We start from the raw sequence: 27,102 nt of genomic DNA, 5'->3' as shown, positions 1-27,102 counted from the left end.
TCACTGGAACCTTGATGTTTAGAGTAAATATGGGTCCCACAGAACAACACTGAGATGCGGGAAACATTTCAAATAATGGATGTAAAGATCATGTAGACTGAATAAGGTGTAAAAGTCTTGAGAGTTCCTTTATTTATAACAAAGGAATTTGCTTCAAAAGAAAAAAAACTGTTATCAAAGTGGTTTAGTGCAAGAGAATTTGGCTCCGGTTTTGGTTCATTGGCGTGGCTGAACAAACACAAATGGAACAAAACAAAAACAAAAAATTCACCTGAAATGACAAGTCTAAAAACTACTTGTTTGGAGAACAAGAAATTTTAGATTTAAAGACTGGCTCTTTGAAAGCAAAGTAAAGTTTTAGATAAATTGGGTCTTTAAGATTTGTTTTTGCAGATTTTGAAAAAAAATCCATAAATTATCAATTCTCTGTTTTGATCTAATCTGGGCCTGATTTAGATTTGAGCATTTTTCAATTCTATTTTTTATAAAAATATTTTAATTTTAATATAATTAGAAAGCTGTGTTCGAATTCTCGGACATAAAAAGAACAAAACAAGCAAGCTTTAAAAAAATGTCTGGTTTATTAATATTGTTTGTACATAGCAAACACTGTAAGAGCAGCAGAGGACTAGACGTGTGTCAGTGTGTGTTTGGTTGTGTTCAGCAGCAGGGAGGGAGAGCTGGTCCGTTTCTCCTCTCATTTGGCTCCGCCCCTCTCATGGGCAGCTCTTCACTGGTGACCAGCAGACTTGACTATTGCTCCATCTTGACTTTTTTTCCTCCTCAGTGGAGGCAAAAAAAAAAAAAAAAAAAAGAAAGGAAATCCTTCTAAGGTTTATGAGCTTGTTGGAAGTGATAAATGCATTTAAATATTCAGATGCTTTTCATTTTAAGGTAAACCGACGCCTCCTTCCATTCACTGAGGCTCACCACACCCCCTTTTCAGCCTCGTCGGATAACTGAACTAAAAATTCAGCCCACATCTAATCAACTGCCCCCTTGGGAGAGCAGTTTGAAAGTGCTATAGATATCTTCGTTCCCTCTCCCTCCCGTTCATTAAAAAAAAAAAAAGTTTTCCTCAGCATCTTTTTAGAGGTCTCTTCACCAGTAAGAAAAAGCAAAGGCGCCAATAATTACTTTAACTTTACAATATCATTTATACAGGAATTAAAGCCAATCCTATTCTTACAGAATGTACAGTGTCACCCCAGCTCTCCTCTGTGGTCATAATAGAGACACAATCCTAAAATCCATAGATCCAGTTGTCGTCTGAAATGATATCTGAATAGTTCCTCAGTTTAACTCCATGTGCCTTCAGCTGTTCCTCTTCTTCCTCCTCCTCCTCTTCCTCCACAGTTCAGCTTTCTTTAGCCAACAGTATGTACAGTAGTGCTTTGTTCTGTAAACGTACGAGCTAACAGGGAGAGGCCTTTCACTCTTCATCTGTGCACACCTGAAACAGAGGAGAGTGCTGTGAGAACATGCAGGAGCGATGGGACAGTCTGGGGTTTCCATGACGAAACGCAGGGAGGCGACGTCTGAATTCCTTCACTGCAGCCTAACCCGGGGTCTGCAACACTCAGCTGGGTCCATTTCTGACTGACCACAACCCAGTAAAAGACGCAAAGTCTCATCACGGCACTGCTTTTGTTACTATTAGGATAAATATAAATTAACTATTATTTTTTTAGATTTAATACAATATAAAAGAGAAAAAACAGTTCCTAACTTCCTCTATAAATGAAATGCATAATTTAAAAAAAAAAAAGTCCCACTCAAATCATCTTTTGATCTATTTTAAAAGCTGGTCTTTTAATTATTATTTTTTACAGTTTTATCCAAAATATAATTTGTCGTTTTTGCAGAACGGCAGTAGTTTATAAGAAATTTGCCTCCGAGTTATGGGCGGGACCGCCGGTGCAGCATAAGCCCACCCCTTCCCATCATCCATCTGTTTGCACTCACTCCCACTAGTTTACAGCTCCAACCTAAAATCACCGGTGTAACAAAAGTGGCGAGCAATATTGGAGCCGTCCATGAGTACAGTCTTAAGCCAGACTGCAGCTGAGATGAGGAAAACAAAGACGTTCATGGATCTATTTGTCTGCTGCATTGTCGGAATGGAGCAGAGAGCTCTCAGTTTGCCGTTGTAGCTTCTACATCAAACCTACAAGCTTTTTTCATTTTTTTCGACTGCTCCTGATTATAAACATATTGATAAATTGCAGAAATGCAATTTTAAGCTTAGTTTTCTTTCTATATGTCCTGCATCATCAGAAAAATATCCCATGAACCTGTTATAAACACCAAAAACTCATCTTTCATCATCTTTTTCCTCATTATTTGACCTTTGTTGGTGCACCTCAAATATACATTTGTAAAATAAACCAGAGGAAACCAAGTAACCTGACCTGTATTTGTGGAAACTTAAAAAGCGTTTAATATTTTTCAAAAATTGACTGTGCGCTCAAAGACTTTGGTAATCGACGAAGCTGCACCACATCAGGGACTGTTGGAGCATTATGGGTACCGTAGTCAGAAGCCTCATTGAGTGAAACATACGGTGCTTGAACTGTTTGTGAATGGGTTGAATTACTTATATTAAATTATAAAAAATTTAAAACATATTAATTTTCACAATGGAGGGATAAAAGAGCCACATGTGGCGCCAAAGCAGACCCCCCCCGATCTAACCCCGAAAACACTGTTTTAAACAGTTTTAGGGGTTAGAGTGCAGGACCATCCAGCGCCCTGGATTTTAATGCAATGTGGACAAATGCTCACTACTTTTTCTGAATAAATTAAAAACTAATTTTTTTCAACTGAAAAAGCGTTTAATCATGTAATCGTCTATATACGCAAATCCAGTCAGCGTGGATGCACAACAGTTCTGCAAAGAGACTTCTGGGAACATTTCCAGCACACTGCATATTGAAATTGTGGATTCAGAAACCTCGACAAAACGGCGAACACCCTATATGGTGCACTAATGGTGAGTGAATTTGGACAAAGCCCGAGTCTGACCTTTACAAACGGGTGGTCCAGCAGCATGCTAGCAGTCCAGCGGCGTTTGGGTTCACTCTCCAGACAGTGGCAGAGGAAGTCCTTCCCCTCTGTGCTCAGCTTCTCAGGAATGGGGGGTTTGTGGCCCATGCCCACTTTGTACATGATCTGAAAGTTGTGCTCGTACTCGTGCCAGGGCCTCTGCACAGAGACATCAGCGCCGCCACAGAGTGAGTCACTTTCTTCTGGCTTTCATTCGTTTCCTCTTTAATGAGGAAGGAACACAGCAAGTTTATTGCTAAGTGGGAAGCTACGTACACACTGGGCACGGGTGGTGCATTCAAGAACGCGCCGAGCGTGGGGATTTAGAACACACTTTTAGCATACGGTGTTCACAGCGGACTGTTGCTACTCGAAACAACACCTCAATGCACGAGTTCACATAGACTTTTCGTTGGAAGTGGTCGCTTGAACACGCGTTTCCGAGCCCAGTGTGAACATAGCATAAAACTCATTTCTTAATTGCAGCAGAAACTGTAGGTGTTTCTTTCAAAATATTACAGTGATAACAGAACTACCAGCTAAACACTAATGTGTGTAATGATTAAATACATAAAGCATACATGCTGATCAACCAGTGTCAAACCTTCTGTTAAACTCTTTTCCACCACAGTGTGGGGCTGCAGTTGATCTGCTGTACAGGGTGGTAGGAGATAGTTTTATTTTTTCATTTCTTCTGCATCTCACCTTTCCGGTAACCATTTCTATCAGGACACAGCCCAAACTCCAGATGTCAGCTGCTCGTCCATGACCTTCTCCCTTTGCTCTGGTGATGACTTCAGGAGCCATGTAAGCTGAAACGATAAATGAGCTGGAATTAACAAATTAAGAAACACACACACACAAAAACTAGAACTAGAACCTAGAAAAACAGGAAAAACTTGGAAAAATGTACCGTTCCTTTATTATAGCTATGTTTTTTTTAAGAGCTTTTAAAGATTTATTGGCCGTTTTTGCTTGTTTTCTTCATTTAGGGTAGCAGCAATTAACAGCAGCCCAAAAACAAATAAAACATTTTTGAAAACAAAATAAAAAATTTGACCTGTGGTTTTATCTCCAGAGATAAAATAAATATTTTTGTTTTATTTCCCATATCTGTGAGGAGAACTACAAACACATGTGTACAGCAGGAATCACTAAATGCAGTTCTTCTGTCTATAGTCTTTTTCTATGAAACCGCAAAAAGGCAAAAATAAGAAGGCTCTGCTTAAAATTGCAATTACTCCTTCTACTGACTTATTACTGAGCAGCTAAACGGGTGAAAGCCCCTCCAAGGTATGACACCTTTCCAGATGTTCAATGTAATGTTTTTACATCTCTTTAAATCAATTTACTAACCACATTTTTGAAATAATTATCAGTTTAAAACTACAGAAGAGTTAACTACCTCTAAAGGTAATAAATTTATGATTTCTTAAAATAAAGACTTGTTTTTATTTCAGTGGAGACAAGAAGTCCTGATCTGTTTCAGCCATGCGGAAAACCGTGTCGGAGTAAAATGGAAACAAAAGAAGCAACAAGGACCTGGAATTTAGGACTAACTAACTCTTTAAAAATGTATACAATTATACTTCTTAAGCATTTGTATCTGTTGCTTATTGCAGTTTTTTTAAAAGATTAATTTGACAATTTTTTTATTTTTTTCATCTCTAGAGTATATTAATGCGCAGTGCAAACAAAGCATCCCGACTCCAAAAGAAAGTTATGAACTCTTAAGTTATTTTTGCTCACCAAACATACACTGGACAGATACTCTGACACCATCTGTTGAATTCTGCCCTCTAAAAACGAAGCCTGAGGTTGGATAGCTTTATCATTTTTGGTGTAAACTTTGAAAAAACAACTTAATTATTGGGAAACTGCCTCCAGTGGTCTTTGATAGAACTGCAACATGTGGTTTGTATCTAAAAACTACTAACACCTAAAAAGAAATCTGCATAAATGCATATGCACACATATTCATAAATGTGGTTAAAACTTTACTTTTGTACACTAAAGCAGAAAATAAAAAAGGAAACTTGTTAAATATGGTAAAAAACAAAACATTTTTCTTTTCCCACCTGCTGTTCCCAGCGTGCTGTTCACCTCCCCTGGCATTGTGTGAGTGTTGTTCCTTAACTTCACAGAGCAGCCAAAGTCCCCCAGCTTAATCAGGCCTGAAGATGTCAGGAAAATGTTGGCTCCTGTTCCAAAACACAGTTCCTGGTCACGGACGCCTTTCTTCTGATTGCAGATATATACTTTTTTTTTGCATGTAGCTAGCACACACCACTGACCCTTAATGTCCCGGTGCACAATGCCGTGCTCATGGAGGACATTGATGGCTGTAGTGATCTGTTTGCTGTACAGTCGGATGACGTGCTCCTGCAGCCCCAGCTTGGACACCTCCTCCAGAGTGCCCTCATCACAGTACTCCATGAAGATGTACATCTCCTCCTAGAAATGAGCAAATGCACGTCGGTGCTGTACTTCTGTAGCTCACATGCTGGCTGATTTGATGCTAAAATTCCAGAATCTCACCCGATGAAGCTCCACTCCGAAATATCGCACCAGGTTGGGGTGTTTGATGCCCTCAAAGATTTTCAGCTCGTCTGCGGTCTCCTTGATGGTTTTGTGGTCGTTTGGCTGAAATCGGATCTTTAAAAAGGAGAGGAAATGTTTCCTCCTTTAGCATGTAACATTTTTTTGTTTTCCTACTTCTTCAATAAAGTTGCCTGTGCTGCATACCTCCTTCATGGCCATTAATTCTCCAGTGTCAACGTTAATGCAGGTGTAGACCTTCCCATACTGGCCTTCGCCTAATATCACACACAAAGATCTGACTGAATGCATCCTTAGGAAAAAAATACTTTAGAAGAAGTTTTTACACCGTCATACCTATCTTGTTGCCTCTCTGCCACTTGAAAGTAACCTTCCTGAGCCCGACATGCATCACATTGTCGAAGGACTTGGGCGTGTGACACACTTGACCAATGATGTTGCGCTGCTTCATCATGGCGTACCGTTTCTCCTCAAACTTGTGAATGGAGCAACGGACAGACTCCATGGGGTTCTGCTGCGCGGCGATGCCTGAAAACAGAAACCAGCTTTAGTCGGATTCCATTCATTAGATTAGTGGGCGGAGTTTTGCTCATCGTCCAGCGAGCTCACCCTTCAATTGTGCGATGTAGTTGCGGAGTTCCCAGCTTCGGCGTGAGGCATTGTTTGGGTCTATTTTAGGATATGAAGGTTCTAAAGGAAAAAAAACGTTAACCCATCAGGAAAAAAAGTTACGTAAAAAGTTCGATATGCTAAAACGGGTAACAAACCCTGCGGATCCCCACATGCACCCACCTTCTCTGTCCTCAGTAGGGCTCGAGTGACGACTAAGGGATCTGAACTCTGCTGCAACCGATGACAGACGGTCATTCTCATGAAGACTGGATATCCTTCAATTTGTAAGGACAGAACGCTCTGATTCAGTCTCTTTTTAGCTTATATGGTCATTCTGAAAACAATTATTTTGTTCAACTGAGAAAAATAAATATATAAGAAAAGAATATGTAAGAAAAAATTGCCTTAAATAAGCCAATACTTTCAGAAGTATATATATATTTTAACGTCTTCTCAACCATTTCTTTTATTTGAAATCATTTCTTCTCCACAATCTCCCTTTGTTATAAGCAACAAAATGTTTTTTGATGTTTTTTGTAAATTTCCAGTCATTAAAAACCTCATCATACTGCCCCTCATCATCCTACAATGAAGCACAGCGGCGGAAGTTACATTACTTCGTTTTTTTTCTTTCCAATGATTTAGGAAAGATTTCCAAAACATCAAATTGACTGAAAACTATGTTTTAAATAAAATTGCATTTACAAATGAACAAAAAGTACATTAGTTCAGTAAAAAACAGTTACTTCATTTGAAGCTTGCCATGCATCAAAATGAAATATTTGCAGAACAAATACGAGTCTCAGTACCAAACAGGAATATGCTGGAAATGTTAACAGCACTGAAGCGCAGAGCAAGAGGCGTGTAGAGCGGGAGAAAGCTCAAAAGCAGAATATCACAGCCATTCTGCCAGCAAAGTAGTGTTCACTTTCACACCGTCAACAATCACAGTCACCAGCATGATTGGCAACAGGACTTGTGAGCTGAGATTTTTCCTGCAGACTTACCGATGCTTTCCTGAAACTATAAGAGAAGAACATTTGTTTTATTTTAATGACTATGCGGAGTTGAGCTGAGGTGAATTTGATGTTCTCTATCAAAATATCAAAGAGTTATCAGTTTTATGCAAATAAAATTAAGCAAACTAATAGAAAGTAATATTTTTAATTAAAAAATTGAATTTAAAAAATTTGGGTTTAACTTCAACAGATTTAACTGAGGTGAATTTCATGTTCTATATTTCTATAAAAATCGGTCATCCGTTCTAAGCAAATAAACTGATTAAACTAAAGTGAAAAGGACACATTTTAATTAAAACAGAGGTGAAAATTATGTCTTTTATTAAAGAATCTTGTTTATGCAAATTTGAAGCCTTTGGCAGCAAGGGAAATTGATGCAAATAACTTTGGCAAACATACATCCTGCATAATCTTTTTGATTACTAAAAGATTATATTTTAGGAGAGGCAAAAAATAACATTTCTTTGTGCATAAGCCCTCGAAAACTGAGCTTGTATAAGAGAATTCTGAAGAGCTAGGGTTGGCAATTTCCTTTATGCTAGATCTTCTCCAAGAGTTTCTAAAGACAGGGCTACCTGACGTCACTGGGGCTGTTGCCGGGCGGTTTGGCGTTGCCGTGCTCCCCTGGGCCCTGAGGAACAGGGCGAGGGCCGCTGGGCAACAGCTGGTTCCGGAGATCGCAGGGGAGACTTCGAGAGCTGTGTGGCGAAAAAACAAACTGAGCAGCACCGCTTTAGGAGGCGAGATGGTTTGTGTGGGATGTGTGTGTAGATATGCGAGCGTGCTGGGTGAGGAACAGATGTGCACATTCATTCCAGACGCTATAAACATGAAGGGGGGACAAAATGAAATGTTTTTTTTTTTTAAATCTGCTGACAATAGCATATGTGAGAACACACCATCACATATGCTAAATTTAAGAACAAAGAGATGAAAAAACAAAAACAAAAGAGCTAAGCCAAGCAGAATAGAGAAGAATGACAGAGGTTTTTACAATGTTGCCCCTACCTAAAACTTTCAGGGTTTGGAATAAATGAATTAGGGTTTGGTGGGTCACTGTAGCAACGAACAGGAGCAGGAACCTTCACAGGACGAGGGCTGTTCCTGGGAGCTGAAAAGAAACAGAGTTTCAACCTGATCTCTCAATGTCATCCATGCATTGTAAATATACTGTCGATGCTTCCATGTAGTGATGAGGCTAAAAACGTGATGGTAGCTCCTCCCACACGCGTTTGGTGTGAACGCAGCATCACGCTGGGCTTGGTGGATTTGTTCAAATGTGTGGCACTTTTCTCCCATAAGTGCGACTCCAGGAAATATGGTAATACTCTTCTTAATTGTCTTCACGAAAACATTAATTTTATTGCTTATTTTATTAAATAAGTCAGTTTAAGCTCTGGAAACTTGAGAAAACTGGCATACGAACATCTTACCGTTGTAAAGGGCGGTAACCGGACTATGAGGTTTTCCGATCACATGCCCAATACATTCATTCATCAGGGCTTGCAGGTTCTGCAGAAACAAATGTCTTTCTTTAACAGAAAGATCCTAACCCAAGGATAACCACTGTGTCATTTAAAAAAAAAAGAAAGAAAACATCCCACTTTACCAGGAAATCATCCTCTGGTAATGCAGATATGAAGGCCGGCTCGATAGCCTGAAGAAAGTCAAAACCCTGAGTCGCCCACCTGCGGAGGCGTAGGACAGATCAGTGCGTCAAATCATTGTTAAAAAACAAAACCAATGGAGTCTCAAAAATAGAAAGAAAATGCTGCTGAGACAGAAATCTGTTCTTTCCAGGCTGTTTGAATTACAGCCTCATAATAAACAGATAAAGGTAGGCGTCACTAATCGACATGAATCATTTGCAGGAAGTGAAGAAACCTTTTCCTTCGGCAAATCCGTCCAATTGTCCTTTGATTTGTCAACTGTAGAACAAGGTTGCCTTCACAGTATGTTCTGACTGATTGTCCATCTGTGCTGAGAAACACTGTTCAGGCGGCTTTATTGCATTCGGCTGAAACTGTCTATGTGCGTTTCAGAGTCCATCTGTCAGCGTCCGCTTTCTGTCACATTTTACGCATGAGCTTTAGATGATGTCATCTGAAAGGTTTTGGTCTTTAATAAAAATAAAATCCTTCTTTACTATTAAAAAAAAAAAATCCAAAACAGAAATCTGTACTTCATTTAGGCAAAGGCTCAGAGAAAGTTAAAGCAGAATGTGGGAGAGCAGGATGAGTGAAAGATTTGAGTACGGAAACCATGAGGCTTCACATGAAGTTGGATGATATTCAAAATTCTAACTCATACATGCTCTCCGTTACATAAGAAAGTTCTTCCACAGCTAGAACGCAGCTCAGCTTTCACGGTATTGCAGATTTTTTTGCTGCAATTTTGCTTCATCTTCAGCACAGTCTTTATATCACTATCAATTAATCTGTTCGGTTCTGTGTCTCCAGTGCAGAATGGATTCAGCTGGCAAAGATGATTTTTGCTTTCATTCTATGGAACAGTTTTTTTGGGGGGGGTTTTATGAGGGTGTGAACTTTCAGAGTTAAAAAAAAAGTTTAAAAATGTTCATGTCTGTCTGAGAAAAGTGGGTAAAGTGTGTAGTGAGGAGTTTTACAACTTAAAAACATCTAGAATTATTCTAACAAAAATGAAGATGACTGTAACGAGTTACTTTTTGGAACGCAACTTTGGCGAATAACTGTACTTCAAATGTGTGATGGTGTTCTGATGGCTGTTCAAGAAAACAAAAAAAATAATAAAACCCATCTGGGTCTCCCTGAGCCTTGAAACTACAGAGCTGTATGTGGCATAAAAAAACTATGCCAAACCACCTGTGCAAATCAGTGAAAGCTGATTTGCTAATAGGATAAGCTGAAAGGTGAACAACTGTTCAATTTTGTTTTTACCAAAGCGCCCACATCTTTAAAATCCATAATAAGCCTCGCATGAACAGAATTGTTGTCATGTTGGCCTGCACTTCAGCCTTGTACAGGCCGATCCTTAAAAGATTGACGGACATGAAACCGATCAATGGTTTGAAAAAGATTGGGAATCCCTGCTCTTCGTTGTTTAATGTTAACTTAAGGCAAGCAATGGTTTGAATTTAAATAAAGCAATAAAAGATAACAATAAAAACATAAGAGAAATAAAAAAAAAAAAAAGCCAACTACTATGTGAAATTGTGATTGTTTCTATAAAGAGGGCATTTTTTGGCTAATTTATCTTACTAATTCTAATCTTTTACAAATTGATGAATATTTTCAAACGACAGAGAGCAACGTGAGCTTCTGCTAAATTGACCATATATGAGCGTTCTTGTTTGTCGACGTAAACGTTTCTTCTCACCTGGGTTTGGTTCCTCTGCCGCTCTCACATTTGGTGAGGACGTAGGTCATCCATTTGCGGGCAAAAGCGATGTAGCGCTCCCCGATCCTCTGCCTGAACTCCCCCGACATGAGGCGCACCACCTCTTTATGGTACTGTAAATAATAAACAGCAGCAGCACATCCCATGAGGCTTTGAGAGGCACTTACTGTGGATGCTTGTTATGACCAGAAGACCTTTTACCTCAAAGGCAAAGTTGTAGCCCTGGATCATTGCTTCCCTGTAGTACTGATGCAGAGTGGCGGACTCTGATTCCTCCACTTCTGCCTCAAACTCTGTGGTGAACATGTACTCCACTCGGTCAATGGCCATGCTTATCTTTATGCATAGCTGGAGAGCCTTGTTCTGCAAAAAAAAATAGAATATTGTTGAAAAAATGTCTCGGTTTTCCTTGTTTTAACATACAAGTCTAGAAGGCCTGCACAATAAATTGCAAATTTAGCGTTATCGCGATATCAAGCTTTGCAATAGATGGCAAAAATTCAGATAAATGGTTACTACAATGTGCTAAAACAATCTTATGGCAGCTTGAAGTATTTAACCCATCAAATAAATCGCTTTATCCATTTAACCAATCGGATGAACTCCTTCAGGTTGTTGACCAATCAGATGGAGCCCTTTTATGTTAGATGTTCACCTCCTATGTAGACGAGGGTCATTTGGAGCATAATTTAAGGTATGTTGACTCTTGTTTAAATTAAACTGTTGCAGTGAAAAGGTAATTATGTTTTTGGTTGTTTTGCTATTTGTTCATGTTCATGTTCATGTATCGCATTATTGATCACTAATTTTGCAAATGGCGAGTTTTCCTCATATCGTGCGGCCCTAAAGTTTTTTTCTGTTGTAGCTGCTTTTAATTTCACAGCTATAAACATCTACCAACTTCCCGTGAGGCAAAACCTCACAGATTTGGCCTAGATATGGCAAACTCTTTTTTTTTCCAAGCACCATTAATGTAGAGTGGAAATTCAGGTTAACAGCTGCAGAAGAAGCAGATTTTAAAAGTAGGACACGGAAATGCATTAGCGTTTTTGCAGCAGTCTGCTGTTATAGGGGGTACCTTGAGATCTTCCAAAGCGCTTGCGATGAGAGGCTGACTGGATGTCTGCTCCCGGCAGAGGGTGAGCACATCCTCCATGGACTGCTGAAAAGCTTTCCTCTGGGCCACCAGGTGAGCCGACTGCATCACCACTAGGAGCATGTTCTCCACCTGAAAGGCAAAAAAAAAAAGGTGTTGACAAAACGCAGAGACGCACAGTAACCCAGATCTGAACGCGTTTAGAAACCTTTATTGCCCTCAACGTGTCGACGGTTTCCATTTGAGGGACCAGTTTTAAAACTTCTCCATTCCACTGAGCCCATTCGGAGTCGCTACTGAAGTCCCCGGCTCCATGTTTGCTCATGAGCAGGTAAGCATCGTCCTCCGTAATTTCATCATGCTCTTTGGAGCAGTCGTTCCCAGCAGCAGCATTCAGCAGCTGCAGGATGAGGGGACGCTGATCTAACAAACCACAAGGCACAAAAACTTGGAGTTCCTCCAAGCCAGGAATCTGAACCTGGGAGAGTAAAAAGACACATAAATAACTTGAACACAAAAAAACTTACAAAATTAGCTTATACAAGCACACCTTGACATAGTTCCTCTTTTTCAGGGCCTCAAGGAGGCAAGTCACCCCACTAGTGATACTAAAATCAGCAGCAACTTCCAGGTCCTGCAGAGGAGGAAGAAGAAGTCGTCAACACAGAGCCAGAAGTTTAAAACTCAGACAAAACTGGGCTAAATAAACTCTAAACCTTATCAGATCACAGACTTATACTGAGAGTGTTTAAAAATCTTTTTCAACTTGCCTTGCGGAGCATTTTGGCAAAGCCCAGGGCCTTAGACGCTCTTTCTCTGGCCTCGTGGAACAATTCTTTGAGTGACCGGCTTGTCTCAATTACTGACCGTCTAGGGAGGAAAGGTCATGTTCAGAGACTGCCACTAGAGGGGGAAAAACCATCTGCCATCATTTCAAAACCTCACTTCACCTGATTTCATCGGAGGCTGTGCTGTCATCGGCACTTTCCCAAAATTCATTGCCACTTTTTTGCAGTCCAGCATCAAGAAACTCTCCAGTGGATTCCAGTAGCATTCCAGCAATGTTACTATAAAGCAAAGACAATTTCAGTTTTGCATTAGAAACACATTAAAGTAAATCATTTTTGCTTTTCCTTGGAAGAAAAGCTCAGTCTTTCAATCTAATTCATGCTTGTTCTATTTAATTTTTATTTTTTAACTCCACTGTTCTTCTTTTAGTAATTTAGAACTCAAATATAGCATAACATGAACATTATGATTTAAAGGAAAAAAGCTTTCATATTTCAGTGGATGATTGGAAGTGTGGTATATTATTTTAGTGATTAAAAAATGAGTTTCAATGTAACACTAGCAAGACTAAGCTTATAATTATTTTAGTTTAGAATTAACATCACATCCTTTCTGACTACCAGAAAATAAAAATATTTCCAGTCAATTTTATTATACACCAACTTGGAAATTTTCCTATTAAAACAATTGGCGTCGGACTAAATACGGTACTTTTTTGCCCCATTGTATATATCAACGTATAGTGATACATCCTGTATGTGCCACATAATACCACTTATTTTCTCCTTTTAAATCGCCTCAGATCCACTCCAGACAATGAGTCCATCAAAAACACATTCAGGAAAACTCACCAGAAGAGTTCCCCGGACTGGGCTTCCCCTCCACGAATGTAAGGGGTGATGACCTTGGTGAAGTTCCATTCCTCCTCCAACAGATTCTTTAGGCTGTGAGACGCCTGAGGCAACTGCTGCAGCATTTTGATCCAACTGCGCATATACTCAAAATAAACCTACAAAAACAGCAGAAATTTGATTCCTTTTTGCGTGCAACTCAGAGTTTTAACACTTAGCAATGATAAACTTGCTCAACACTTTCACATTTCTGTGAAAGTGTGAAGTTATTTAGTGATTTTCCACAACATATACATTTGGGAATGATGGAGCTCTGGATGATGTAGATCCAGGGTTGTGTTGGATTAGTAAAAACAGGCTGGTGTGAACGCGAGCTGCTGCATCATGGTTTCCAACTACCAACTCTGAGGCCTGAAGGCTTCAGACTGCATCCATCAAAGTCTGGATGTTATGTCAGGCATCTTATCTGTATGGGATTCAGGTTCTCCAACATTCCCACCTCCCTGCTGCAGAAAGTCACCACGGTGCAGGAAATGAACTGACCAGCTCTTGTGTGGATTTTGTTGGAAATCAAAGAACAGTCCATCACCTCTCCCTGAATTCTAATCTCTCTTCCTGTCTCTTGTATATCATTCTTCGTCATGATTACTTATCAGTGTTGTGCGAGTTTCTTTGAATCCTGATAGTGGAGAAGACAAAGCTGTCTTGGGCTCACCAGATAAGATGCTGTCAGCTAGTCTGCCTGTCTGCTGTGCCACTAATTCACAAGGTTATCCTTTTTTCCCCCAAGCGATTGTTTCTGATTCTTATTTTGACCATATTGATAGACTGGCGACCTGCCCAGGGTGACCTCCGTCTTTACCAAACAGTTGATAATAATAAACTTTATTTGAAGAGCACCTATCAAGATAAAAATTACAAAGTGTTTCACAGTAAAACACGATAAAACACAGAAATTATTTTAAAAAGATATGTTTTTAGTTGCAACCCCAAACAGAAATTAGTGAGAGTAAACATGGCGATTACATCAAAATTGCACGTACACTTCATCCTCCATACATTTAAAATTAAACTTTTTCTTTTTCTTTCCATTTCACTGCTTCTGTTAGGTTTGTTAACTTGATCTAAATGGTGTGGAGACGGTTGCAGGACTTACCACCAACATCTTGTGAAGGTCCTCTTCAAATTCATCTATGCTGGCACTGGTTTGTAAGCCTTGAGCATCAGTGGCCACCCCTCGGAGCATGAACTGATAATACTGCTTCATCAGAAGGCCACCTTTCAGAACCTCTTTACATTCACGCACCAACTGCAGAGGGACAAACAATACATGTCAGGGCAATTCTACGCACCGAGGGGTAGGGCTGTAACGAGTATCCGAATACTCGGATATTCAGAATCTGTTCTACAATAACAGAGGGCAAATATCGATGACGTGCGTGATAGCCGATTTGCGAGCAAATCTATAAATACAGTAAAGGATAGAAGAAAAAAACGTACTTCATTATCGCTCTAAATCTACATAATGCTGGATTTTAGGTATATACACTTAAACCACAGATATTTAGTCTTAAGTGTAGGTGAAGGTTCTCATTTTCTAAGTAAAACACTCAAGTGTTGTTCATAGATGAAAAAACAATTGACAGAAGTTAATTTTTGTGAAATAAAGCCCTTAAGTGCTTAAAGCCTCTCACAACATTACCAGTGCAACAGAAATGTAATATAATAATATCAGTGCTATCCAGCCATACAGTTTTGAGCCAAATGCCAAGTCAGACGAGAAAAAACAACAATTGTGTTTGTTGTCTGTAAGTGGTTGAATAAAATGGAGAGGAACAGGGAGCTTCTGGAATATCCAGCATATTTTTTATGTCACAAATATGATCTTTTTCAATAGACCTTTTATCATCTGCTCCTCATTCACGATTTGAAAAAAGAAATACTCAGAAATCTTATTTAAGGCTTAATATTCTCTACATGTGTTCTTAATCTTTTGGAAAAATGCCACAAGATCATATCTATCTTTCTATCTATCTATCTATCTATAATTTAATCGAATAGGGTCTTTAAAATCTCATGATCAGATTTTTGACGTAATTTGAGTGTATGCTAGCGTGGCTGATAGTCCGCACCAGAACACATCTGCAAAATGTTCATCTAAAGTTTTGTAGTTCTGACATTTTCACTGAAGATGGGAAAAAAAGTCGGTTTATAAAACATGTCTGTTGTAAACACTGTTGTCAGCTTACATAAAGTGACATAATTTTTATGTATCTACTGGAACTGTACATTACATGTAATACATTTATTTCCTTCAAAACTTTTGTAAAAAAATGGTGTTTAAATAGATTTTATATTAATTTTTGTACATTACGTATAGAGAAATGCATAATGAAACCATTTAAACATAATGGAAAGTGAGAATTGTGGTTTGATCTGTGAATCGTTGATGTCGATTAGTGAATCGCCGCCTAAGTAACGATCCAAAGCCCTACTAATTGGTTACTGCAACAGCCATGAATTTTCTTTGGAAAATAAAGTTATTTAAAGTCAAATACTAATCTTAAGTAAGCAAACTGTTACTTGACTAAAGAAGTAGACATTAAAGCAAACATGAGATGGAAAAATGGATCACCTGCAGCCTAATAATCTGATTAATTACGTGCAAAGAAACCAAAAAAATGAAGACTTTGATGAGCTGCTTACCTGTTTTATACTGAGCAGAGACGGATCCCCAGCAGGTCTCTGTTCAAGTCTTAGTTTAAGGCATTCGTGAATGACATTGAGGAGGACTCGGCACAGCACCAGGAATGCTGGACGAAAGGACGGGAGATCCATGTCCAGCAAGTCCTCCCTGGACACCTGATCCACTCCTTGCTCTGGATCAGTGGGATCGCTATAGGACACATGACGAGACAGCTCCGGCAAGTAATCGCTGTACAGCATGGGATCTGGAAAGTCAGCAAACTGCAGAGATAAAAATGAGAGTTAGCTTGGAGTTTCTGCTCGCTTTTTCCGTCTGCCACTAAAACAATATTGACTCCATAAAACACAAAAGAATTATTTAATATTTAAGAGATGTCTTCCTCTCACTGGAAGCTGAATAAAATTCAAATGAACACATATTCTCTGGCATTCATTCAAACAGCTGCTCACAGCAGGATGATCTAAAATAACCTGCTAACTGAGTGTTTGAGTCTTACTTCCAGAGCAGGAATCTGCTGCAGCAGAGCTGCTCTGGCTCTCTGAAGAGAGCGGTCCATTAGTTTGTGCAGTCTGAGGATCAGTTTACGCAGTCCCATCTGTTTCAGAGCTTTATCCACAAACGGCCTGTAAATGGCTGTGGGACACAGTGCTTCACATCCCGCAGTCGCTTCAGGATTTCCCGAAGCTGCGGTCGGGAGAAACTCGTCTCCTGACAATAATCGAGCAAATTTTGGAGTCAGGACGGGAGACAAATCTCCCTGTGCAACGTCTGCCTCAACCTCCTCGACGTCTCGGTCCTCGCCGTCACTTTCAGGTGTGAAAGTGGCCGTGGAGTCGTTCTCATCTTCTTCCGTTTCTGCTTCTTCATTTCCGTGAGAACAGCGAGGGGAGGGGATCTCAAAGACGGGCCAACCAATGCGAGAGAGATCGTGAAGGCCCAGCACCGTGGCCATTACACGCAGCTTCTGATTAAGGTCCTGGGTGATATTAAGCCACAAACAGAGTGCCTGCACCCTGCCTTGGAAGTCTCGAGCAGCATACTTTTCATAGTCCTTCTGTAGAGCCTGCAATGAGGGGTATAAAGCTTCGACGTCCTCCAAGAGTTCTATAACCCGCTTAACTTGCTCGAAGGCCAGTCGCTGGCGCTGAAGGTTTTCCCTGTAATCAGCTCCTGAGCCCAAAGGCTCTGCTGCATTCATGGTTGTTGAAGGGCAGGCATTAAAACCCCAAGAATCTACTCCACAGTGGTTAGTCTGAGCTACAGCAATCTCCCTGTCCTCACCAGGGAGAAGATCCGGGACACTCTGACAGTTCCCCTTGATTGTGTGAGACCCTGCAGACTGAGCCCCTCTGAGGCCGGCATAGTTGACCTTAAAGTGCAGCACTTCACTGATGATGTCAGGGATAGCTTGGCGGGCAGTAAAAAGGAAAAGGTCTTGGTCATTGGTGGAGCGGCGTGCATGCCATGCCTGCAGCTCCAGCCAAATGACCTCATTGTTGTGGCCCATAAAGGCCATGTTTTCTAAGCCTCTTTGCTCCTTCTCTTTCCTCTTGGAGGACATAGATGTGAGCTTGAGCAGCAACCGCAGAGTTTCAAAGAACTTGAGCCGATCAGCGGGACAGTCAGTCCGGGACGTTTGACGGTGGGTCCGGGCCATATGAGGCACAGTAACAGGAAGTTTGCAGCTGCTGCAGCCCAAACTCAAGTAATGCTTCCGGGGATCCATGTTGATGGAACTAAAATGGCCCGACTTTGAAAGGGGATCCAGCATGAAAGAGCCTTCAAAGGTCTTCTTGTGGTCTCTCTCAGTAGAACGCAAAGTGGCCCGATGCTTTTTTCCCTGTTTGTAGTTGGGCTCCTCACTGGTCTCTGTTAGCTTGGGCGTCTGTTTCTGGACAGATGGACTGGAATCTGCAAAAAAAAAAAAAAGAAAAAAAAGGCAGAATTAAACTTAGTGCAAGTTAACATTTTCCAAAAGTACATTTATCTTTAGCCTACGTCACATGCACCTGTGCGGGGGGTTGACTCATCCGGGTAATGCGGGTTTTTGTGATGTCTACACCGATGGAGAGTCACAGAGAGGAGTGGCTGCATCTAAAGGGGAGCATGGGTGTGTCTTGGAGTTTCCTTGACGCTCTTACGGCCAACTTAAGGGAACTCCAAGAACTGGAACGTACCATTTTTGTATGTTTGGTGGGTGTACTTGTACGTAGTAAGTTACACACAGTTATGACGTATGGGAGATGCTGCACTAAGGCCACACTCTAGCTATTAGTAGGATGCCCGCGCTGGTTTGTTATTGACGGTATGCAAATGCCACATGCACCTGTACCTAAGGGTCCAAACTACAAACGCCGCCCAGGCCGCGGAGCGACCGCCATCGTTTTCCTGGACTTTATTCGTTGCCACATCATGGAAAACAAGACGAGTAGCTTGGGTTTATAAGTTTTGGGAAGCTTAACAGAGACACCGCAAACATGTCGCTGTGCCTGGGTTCACCAGATGCTTCAGAGTCTCTCCCAGTGCACTTCAGTCCTGCAGCGTTTTAAACAATACCGTCTGTGGCCCAAGTTTGAGCATTAAAGTGGGAAAATCTGAATACAACTGGGGTGTATTTTAATTATTGCCTCAATGAAAATAAGATAAACATCATCAGAAGCGATCGTGGCCACTGTTGGCCACAACTCGCTATGCTGAGTTGCTGGTCCCGGTTACTGCTGGGCGAAGAGGGGGCACACCCTGGACAGGTCGCCAGCCTGTCGCAGAGCCCACAGAGATGGAGCTAGCAAACGTCGCTTCCCAAGGTCCAGCCAGGCCGCGGGTGTCGTCGTAACGGGCTCGATTGCTGGCGACCTGTCTGGGGTGTATCCCTAGACAGGATCCCCTAACCCAGGGGGGTCAAACTCAGTTTCACCGAGGGCCACATCAGCATAGCTGCTGTTCTCAAAGGGCCAAATACAACTTATCCATGTAACTAAATGTGATGAAAAATAAATGCAACTACTCCTTAATGTTAAATAACTAATTTATTTATTATAACTTTTTAAAGGGACAATTACAGTTGCATAAAAAACATATTTTTACTTGTTACTCTAGCATAAATCCTTTGAAATTTTGTCCGCTTAATAAAACCTACATAACTCCATTAATGAAGGATCAAACTGTACAAGTGAATAAAGACAAACAACGTAAAACTGAGCTAGAAAGAACATGTATTACACAGTCTTGTGCAACTTTTTGTCTGCATACACACATAAGACCTCCAAACATTGAATAATTACCGCAACTACACATAAATAATATGTAATCAACTAAAGAAAAATTGTATTTCTAAGAAATTAAAAACTTTTATGCTCTCGCGGGCCACATAAAATGACATGGCGGGCCACATTTGGCCCCCGGGTCTTGAGGTTGACACATGTGCCCAAACCCAACAGCCGGTTATGAAAACGGACGGATGTTTAGGAAGAAAATCCTCGCATCAAGCAGCCATTTTTATTGGATTTACTGCTCTACCCTTCAATCGACTCACTGAAAATGTCACGTGCCCAAACCTGAGCCCAAAGCCGGCAGAAAACCGTACATGAATCTTTTCACTCTAAGGGGCTCACAGAGCGGTCTATAACCTTGATATTTCATACAGGTTTCCATTACTACCTTTAAGGGCTGTCGCGCTTAAGGCCTTACCTTTGTTGGGAGACCGACCAGAACCCCTCGACTGACTGCTCTTCTGATGTTTGCCAGACTTTCGCTTATTCTGACGGGAGTTATATGGAGGCGATGTGCTGTACACAGGCAGGTCATCCTCACTAGGAGATTCCCAGGATTCATTCAACTCGGAGTTCTGTTGAGATGTATCTTCCGCTGGCTTGGCCTGCCTGTTAACATCGTATGACAAAGCCAGACAGGGAGCATGTAAGTTAGTGGCGTTGCACTGATTAACAGAGACCACAGTTTTATATATGTATAAAAGGGAAACCTAAAAAGTGTGAAGAAGGTCAGAACATGCAGGATTGTTTGTATCCATAACAAATCTCTTCTGATGCAAGGCAAACAGGTTGCCAAAGTGCAACTGGTGCTGCTTTTAGACTGACAGATCACCTGATTTTTAAGTCTTAAATGTACAGCAGCAACAGTCTGTGTGACTAAAGCCGCCCTGATGCCTGATAATAACCTCTGGTGAAAATAATAGCTCACCCAAAGGGGTCCATAGTGACTCAAATTAACTATGACTGCTAAGTCATCAACCACACAGCTTGAGTCAGGATTACAAGGAGAAGTCTGTCACTGCAGAGGGAATGGAGAAAGGGGCCAGACCAAACGCAAACAACCCTAACATACTTGAAGTGGATAACGAATAATATAAAACAGCATTTTTGTCAAACATATGTAGGAGGAAGAACCACAAGGCTTCAATCTCTTTTTCTTTTAAACATACATGGGGGAAAAGTGAAGAAGAACGAAACCAAAGAAGCACGGATGTCTGAGCTTTGTTCCAAAATGCCTTTTCTGAAGGGTTAGAAGGTCTGACCCCGCTCACAGAAACAGAAAAAGGAAGAAAAGAAATGGATGACAAAAGGAAGGAAAATTTGTGATATCTATACTGGCTGCCATGTGTCCCTTCATTCATCATCTGACTGAAAGGCATTGTCTAACACGTGCCTGCTGGACAGAGTAGACGACTTTAAAGAAGCGGGGCTGGACCCGGACTGTCCCTGGGGAGGGTGGGTGTGCAGGGGAGTCCGTTTAATCTGGAAAATCAGCCCCAGCTTTTCAAGAGGCCCCAGTGAGCGAGTGTCCAGATTCAACAGCCCCATCTGCCCCAAAGCAGAATCCCTCTCAATGCTGCACAGTCTGGGAGCAGCTGGAGAATCAAGACATGCAAGGAGACAGACACCTGCTGCTGATTCCTGCACATGCATATGTCTACATTTGTTATGTATTGATTAGATACTGAATCTATCCAGTTATATATGCAATACATGTCTCTTATAACTCATAAACTACAAGAAATTTTAGATTGCATACCATAAATATATATTTCTTGTCTAAAAATTGTGTTTAACATTCATAAAAACCTGTCATCAAAGCTTAGTCAAACAGAATACCTGCATTCAGGGATCAGAAACCAAACAATTAGCCAGTTAGTCCTTGTTTTCACTGATAAACCATCAATCCACTCATTATCCATATATTCCCCCTCGTTGAATTGCAAGCTGCTCCATCCCAACCAGCTGTCCTCAAGCAGGAGTATGAACATGCCACCACTTCATGGCAGCACCACAGGGACGCGAAGCACATAACTGAGCATGCTCACTTCCTCTGCTCCTACACTTAATTCATTATGATCATCACTGTAGTTGACGAGAGCGACGAGGGGAAAAACACTCAAACCTGACTTGAAAAAGCCTGGGCTGGAGTGTCTTTGCTTTGGGAGGATAAAGTAAACCGTCGCACCTGCTGCTCCTTAATCATTAAACTGTCTTTTTTAAAAAGCAGCCAACTCTTTGTTGAAGCATTGCTTAGATTTATGCTTTCCCCAGTGCAAATGCTGAACTGCTTTCATATCAACTGTGCTCGTTTAAAACAAGTGTAAGCAATTATCCAACCGTTTCATGCCATTCCAAACGTCTGTAAAAGAAGAAAGGGAAAAAACAGCTCATCAGTGCCAAATGATAAAACACGAGGCTCTGTTTTGAATCGTGAGATCCCGTGTAAGACGTTGATATCACGAGTCTGTGTGAAATATCTAAACTAAAGGCAAGATTGTTGTATGTTATCTTTAAAGATGTTGAGTTAAATGAAGGGAATTTGTGTCAAATTGGATCATTTTTCCTCCTTTAAGACTCACTGTGATGAAAATGATGGTTTTAGTGTTTTTGACATGTTCCTGTGGCATTTTTCTGATGATGGAGAGTAGAGTAGAGGTTTATTTGCCATTTGCACAGATACATCGCAAGATATGTAGATTGGAATTCTTGTGTGTTTGGAGGACATATATTAAGAAAATGAGGCTTAAAAATTGCATTTCTGGGTGTTTGTTGGGTTATTTATTCAAACTGTCGTGAATCGGGAGCAGACAAAAAAATGCCTGCTGATTTTGACATAGAAGCAACAGTTGGCAGGCCACAAGCTCTTTGCTCTGCTCCATTCTGATGCATCCACTCGTAGACGATTACCGGTAGATCCATGAACGTCTTTGTTTTCCTCGTCTGAGCTGGAATCTGGATCAAAACTCTAGAGCTGGATAGCTCCGATATTGCTCACCATTTTTGTTGCACCGCTAATGTTAGGTTGGCATTGAGTTAAGTTGTAAGCTAGCGGGAGAGAGTGTAAAAAAAATGAATGATGGGAAGTGTTGGCGGGCTTACACCATCCCTATGGCCCCGCCCACAACTCAAGAAGAGGATTTCTAATGAATTACTGCAGCTTTGCAGAAATTACGACACAGGTTTTTGGATTTTGGCTAGAAATAGCATAATCAGAATTAGAAGACTACTGGGCAACGATTAAAAGACGATCGACTATAAATCTAATGACAATTAAAGCAATGCAGAGTTAAAAAGCACAGCACATTAACTTCTTTAAGATAAGCCTTTTTTAGCCCAAATAAAAAAAACTGTCATTTTCTAGGACATAGTTTCTGCAGTAGGTTTTAAGACATTTGCTTGAGTTGTTGATGGACGGGGCTGTTGGCAACCCCGCCCGCTTCCTTGCCATCCCCAATGCTGCAAGCTCTCTGATTATGGGCTCTCCTGTTAGCTTGCAGCCCCCCATACCCCCAATCTAATGTTACCAGTTCAAAAAAATGGCGAGCGATACAGGAGGTGAGCAGCAGATGCCAGCTCAGACGAGGAAAAGAAGATGTGCATGGATCTAGTCGTCAACAAGTGGATCCATCAGAACGGAGCGGAGCAGGGAGCATATTTTCGTGGTCACAAATACGATCTGACGGCGTTTTTTCGTCTGCTCCTGATTCATAACGATTTAAATAAAGAAATACTCAGAAATGCGATTTTAAGCTCAATTTTCTTTATACGTGCCCTCTATCATGAGAAGAATGCTAAAAGAACACGTTACAAATACGATTTTTGAACCACAGCAGTTGTAAAAGAACAAAAACGTCAGGTGGATTCAATATAAACTTTTCTTAAACGAAGGTCATCAATCATAGACACTGTCACACTGTTGCATGTTTATTTAGTTATGTATTCCTATATGAACCTTTTATTACTTTTTTTTTTTATTATCCTTTTTGGTCTTACTCCTTTACACCTTTTTATACCTTGCAGGTTTGCATGAGAGCACAAGACACCAAAGCCAGATTCCTTGTACATGCACATAAAGCTGATTCGGATTCTGATCAGCATTGTTTCTGCAGGCAGACGATCTTGCAGTGACCTTTCGGTTTGAAGGCACGAGACAGCCCAGTAAGCAATTTGGTGTTACGACACAGCATTAAGAAATTGCACATTTAATTTTGCAATTTTAAAGTTAACAACAGCATCCAAAGCAAAAAAAAAAAAAAAAAATTCTAACTATTTCAGACTAATTACCCACATGGCGCCTGTCATATGCATAATAGTGACTTATCAGTCATGCACAACAACTCATGCATGACTGATAAGTGTTTGAGCACTAATATGACATGAAGGGAATGAGACAAAGTTTGGGAAAGGCTTTGGTCTGCACATAACAGCACGACTAAACCACTCAGGAATGAAAGCAGAACCAGTGACGGAATCGCTGACAGTTGTTTGTTTGGTTGCTATGGGACATTTCTGCTGCACTAAAGCCTGTGCAGATTATTCTTCAGAACTCTTTTGTGTTTCTTTTTCTGAAAGGTACTCCCTGGCTGCACGGGGAAGTTAACCACAGCCCCACTACGGTCCTCAAGCTGCTTCTGCTGGCAGCCACCAGTGAATTATCACTGCAGATGGTGTCTGGCTGCTCTCAATGGCTCATCGGATGGCTCATTGGGGCTCCAATAAAGGCCAGAGGAATGCTGGAGCCACTAGAGAATAAGACACAAAATCGAAAGTCTTTTCTGTATAGCCACAGATACCAAGGGCTACCGAAATCAGGGGGGGTCTGACCTTTGACACCAGCCATCCACACTATTGTACCGGCAACGGGCAGGCTTTTGTAATGTTGTGACACGTGGCCCGTGAGGCCCACAGATGAATACCTCACAGCTGGTTGGTGAGCACACTTACTCACAATGCCTGAGCTAAAGGGTTTTTTTTGTTTTGTTTTGTTTAAAGGGAGAAGGGGGCAAGGTCTTTGTAAAAGCACACTTTGCTATAATTAGCTCATGCTGGCAAAACTAGAGCTTTCTAGGAGAACAGTTTAATTTAGCTATCCCCCTATGTGCCTTCTAGCAACCAATTTCAGCCTACACATTAGACAAAAACATTTGTTTAATCACAGCTTCTCTCGTATATATAATGCTTAACTAAACAAGCCAAATCTCTGGGCCATAGCTCGAGTGAAGTAAACACGCGGGGCTGAAGCACAGTTCCATTTTTGAATCATACTCTGACACAATTCAGAAAACAATGAACACAGCATATTTGACCACACCCATTCTCTGGAACAGTGTGTCACTTTGCCAGTATCGGACCTCCCAGACCCCCCTGACGTGCAACTCTGCAGTCTAAAACGTGTATGTGCAACAGATGATTTTGATTCTGCAGAGTTCGAGCACTCACTTTACCCGCAAAACGTGTCTTTTAGTTTTGCACATTTAACTAGGAACATCAAACTATTCTGAAGCACATTTCTACACATTACTATAAATCCTAAGGTTAATAACTAAAGGCCACAAGCTATAAACAAAGCCTCATGTATGCAAGTTCTGTTGGTGCATCACAGGTTTAAAGGTAAAACATATTATTTACCTTATACCACTTAAGTCAGAGGGCAGCTGTCAGCTTTAAACCCAATCTGAAACTGTGGAATCATAAGTAACCCTTTATTCCATTGCAACTTGCACTTTGTTTTGCAGCCATGCACATCATAAAATGTCAAGTCAAGTAGACATGTAATTCTCCGACACCTAACTCCCTGATTTCTGTGTGTCCTTATCACTAATCGTCTTCCACAACCTCCGTAGCATCAGCTGCCACATTTTAGTAGATACAGAGATGCCATTGTTTCAAAGGAAACGGCAGATGAGAGAGACAGAATGTGAGAACACCAGAGTCTCTCTCTGAAGCAGGTGTGGATGCAGAGACACGATGCAGTTAGGAAATGCTAGAGGCCAGTCCATCTGTATTCTGCAGCCTGAACTGCTGGCAGTAATGAGTTTTACCCGGCGAGTGCATCCAGGGCTCAAGGCAGCAATCTGCAGCACACGGTGCACCACATCCTGATAACTCTGGAATGCTGGAGAGCCACAACGTCTTCAAAAGTGCACAGAGAAAGAGGCCTTATTGACAAAAGGCATCTGTACTTGCAAATATAGTTGGCCTTCAAGCTGCGCATAACTCCTCTTTCTTAAAATAGTATTGCATGCTCACCAATGCAATCAGTTAGTCAAATGTCTGCTGATTATTGCATCTCTCAAATGCATGTCATGCTGCTGTCGCAATGTGATGCATTTTTTGCAGGGCTTCTTTGTATCCGCACCCAGAAATGCTGCAAATGCAAAGTTAAAGTACATTGATGGGATTCCTGGAGCAGTTGCATGTCCAGCAGCAATAGCATCAGCTGCAGCAATGTTGCACAAGTCCTGTTTGTGTATCAACTTCGATCCTATAGAGGCAACAACAACAACAGACTTGTACTCGATCATTATGAGGAATATTTGTTCGCTCAAAAGCAGGATGACAGAAGCTGATCCAGCGTGATAAATGCTCACAAAGTTACTGCAGACAAACAACTGCTTGTGGACGAAAGGGAGTGGAGGGGTAGAGACATAACAATCATAACAGCGGATTCCCGAGGGTCTGTCGCCAGCGGTCAGGGACAAACACTGCAGCATTTTCTGTTTTCCCTTCCCAGGATGCGCACTTATAACAAATAATCGCCAAAGAAAGTGTGCACACTGGAATGCAGAATTGATCATTAACTTGTCCGTAGAGAGCCATAGTACAGGAACAACAAGCACACGCTCTCCCGACGCTACAGTCCAAAGAAACATTTACAGCTGCGCATTTGGAGCATTTCTGAGCGTGGCCGCAAACATTTCTGATGCAAATTTAAGGAGGGAAAAAAGCCAACAACAAGTGTAGCTGAAAACATCAAAACTCGAGACAAACAGTGCGGCAAACATGCTAGCTGTACTAGTAGCGAAGTTATTGATATAATTGGCAGCTGAGATAAATGCATATTCTCCAGAGCTGGAAGAAAATCAACAATAGCAACTTCCTTTTAGTCATTTTTGCAAAAAATAATCCAAATGCAGCTCTTTTAGTTAGTTTCTGAATTCGCGGTGAACAATAAACTGTCAAGTGGACGGTGGCTAACTGACATGTTACGCTGTTGCAGCCGATATTTTCTTCGTCATGTTACCTTATTGTTCAGTTAAACATTTTTCTTTCCTCCCTCTGGGAACTTAAAGGCAAACGAAAAAATAAAAAATAAAAAACAAGACCATTGAAAAAGATTCCTTCAAAAAAGTTTGCAACTCCCTAAATGCAATAACTGCAAGCGCACCACTATTTGACAGGAAGTTGGTGCTCGAGCGCTCCCATGGTCCCGAGCGCAGATCCCTATTTGGCAAGGCGAGTTGAAGATATTCGCGTACCTGCTGCTGGGCTCGTTGCGATCCGGAGGCTCCATGGCTAAACAAAACAGCGGCTTCTGTTTGCTAGTTGTGCATAAGCTACACCATTTCTAAGCGATATCAGACACACTTTGCACTGCTAAGTCCTTGCAAAAAGGGGTTGGTAATTCCCTCCTGGAAAACTCTTTCTATCCGCCGGCACGGTTGACTCTCGCCAGTGCGTATGCCGTCGCCATCTTTCCAACGTTCATTGTGGAGGAGCGCCACAGCCTTTCATTACTACGGAAGCCCGAGTGGGTCAGCGTCTGTTGTAAGAA

The 27,102-nt window shown here is 41.2% G+C and overlaps 1 protein-coding gene across 4 annotated transcripts; it reads right to left on the bottom strand.

Moving 5' to 3' along the window:
• Nucleotides 1-562: 562 nt before the first annotated feature.
• On the bottom strand, nucleotides 563-27,102 carry map3k4 (mitogen-activated protein kinase kinase kinase 4). Of its 4 annotated transcripts, none has more exons than XM_023963251.2 (27): nucleotides 26,807-27,102; nucleotides 19,744-19,934; nucleotides 16,553-17,967; nucleotides 16,056-16,316; nucleotides 14,506-14,658; nucleotides 13,350-13,507; nucleotides 12,660-12,776; nucleotides 12,480-12,579; nucleotides 12,260-12,343; nucleotides 11,918-12,187; nucleotides 11,692-11,841; nucleotides 10,815-10,976; nucleotides 10,593-10,726; nucleotides 8,845-8,923; nucleotides 8,669-8,747; nucleotides 8,244-8,346; nucleotides 7,811-7,933; nucleotides 6,397-6,491; nucleotides 6,214-6,294; nucleotides 5,941-6,132; nucleotides 5,791-5,861; nucleotides 5,584-5,700; nucleotides 5,340-5,499; nucleotides 5,124-5,246; nucleotides 3,751-3,857; nucleotides 3,025-3,204; nucleotides 563-1,453 (listed from the first exon to the last, which is right to left on the bottom strand). In XM_023963251.2, the coding sequence occupies exons 1-27, from the start codon at nucleotides 26,839-26,841 to the stop codon at nucleotides 1,433-1,435; spliced, it is 4,761 nt and encodes a 1,586-aa protein (XP_023819019.1). In that variant the 5' UTR covers nucleotides 26,842-27,102; the 3' UTR covers nucleotides 563-1,432. The 4 variants fall into 4 exon arrangements, with proteins under 4 accessions (XP_023819019.1, XP_078788163.1, XP_023819020.1 ...); XM_078932037.1 differs by lacking the exon at nucleotides 26,807-27,102 and adding an exon at nucleotides 26,572-26,752; XM_023963252.2 differs by lacking the exon at nucleotides 7,811-7,933 and having other exon boundaries at nucleotides 26,807-27,099.

This window comes from Oryzias latipes, chromosome 15 (assembly GCF_053564925.1).
Source record: "Oryzias latipes strain Hd-rR chromosome 15, Olatipes_Hd-rR_3.1".
NCBI classification, from domain to species: Eukaryota; Metazoa; Chordata; class Actinopteri; order Beloniformes; family Adrianichthyidae; genus Oryzias; species Oryzias latipes.
This window is presented reverse-complemented; position numbering and strand designations above follow the sequence as displayed.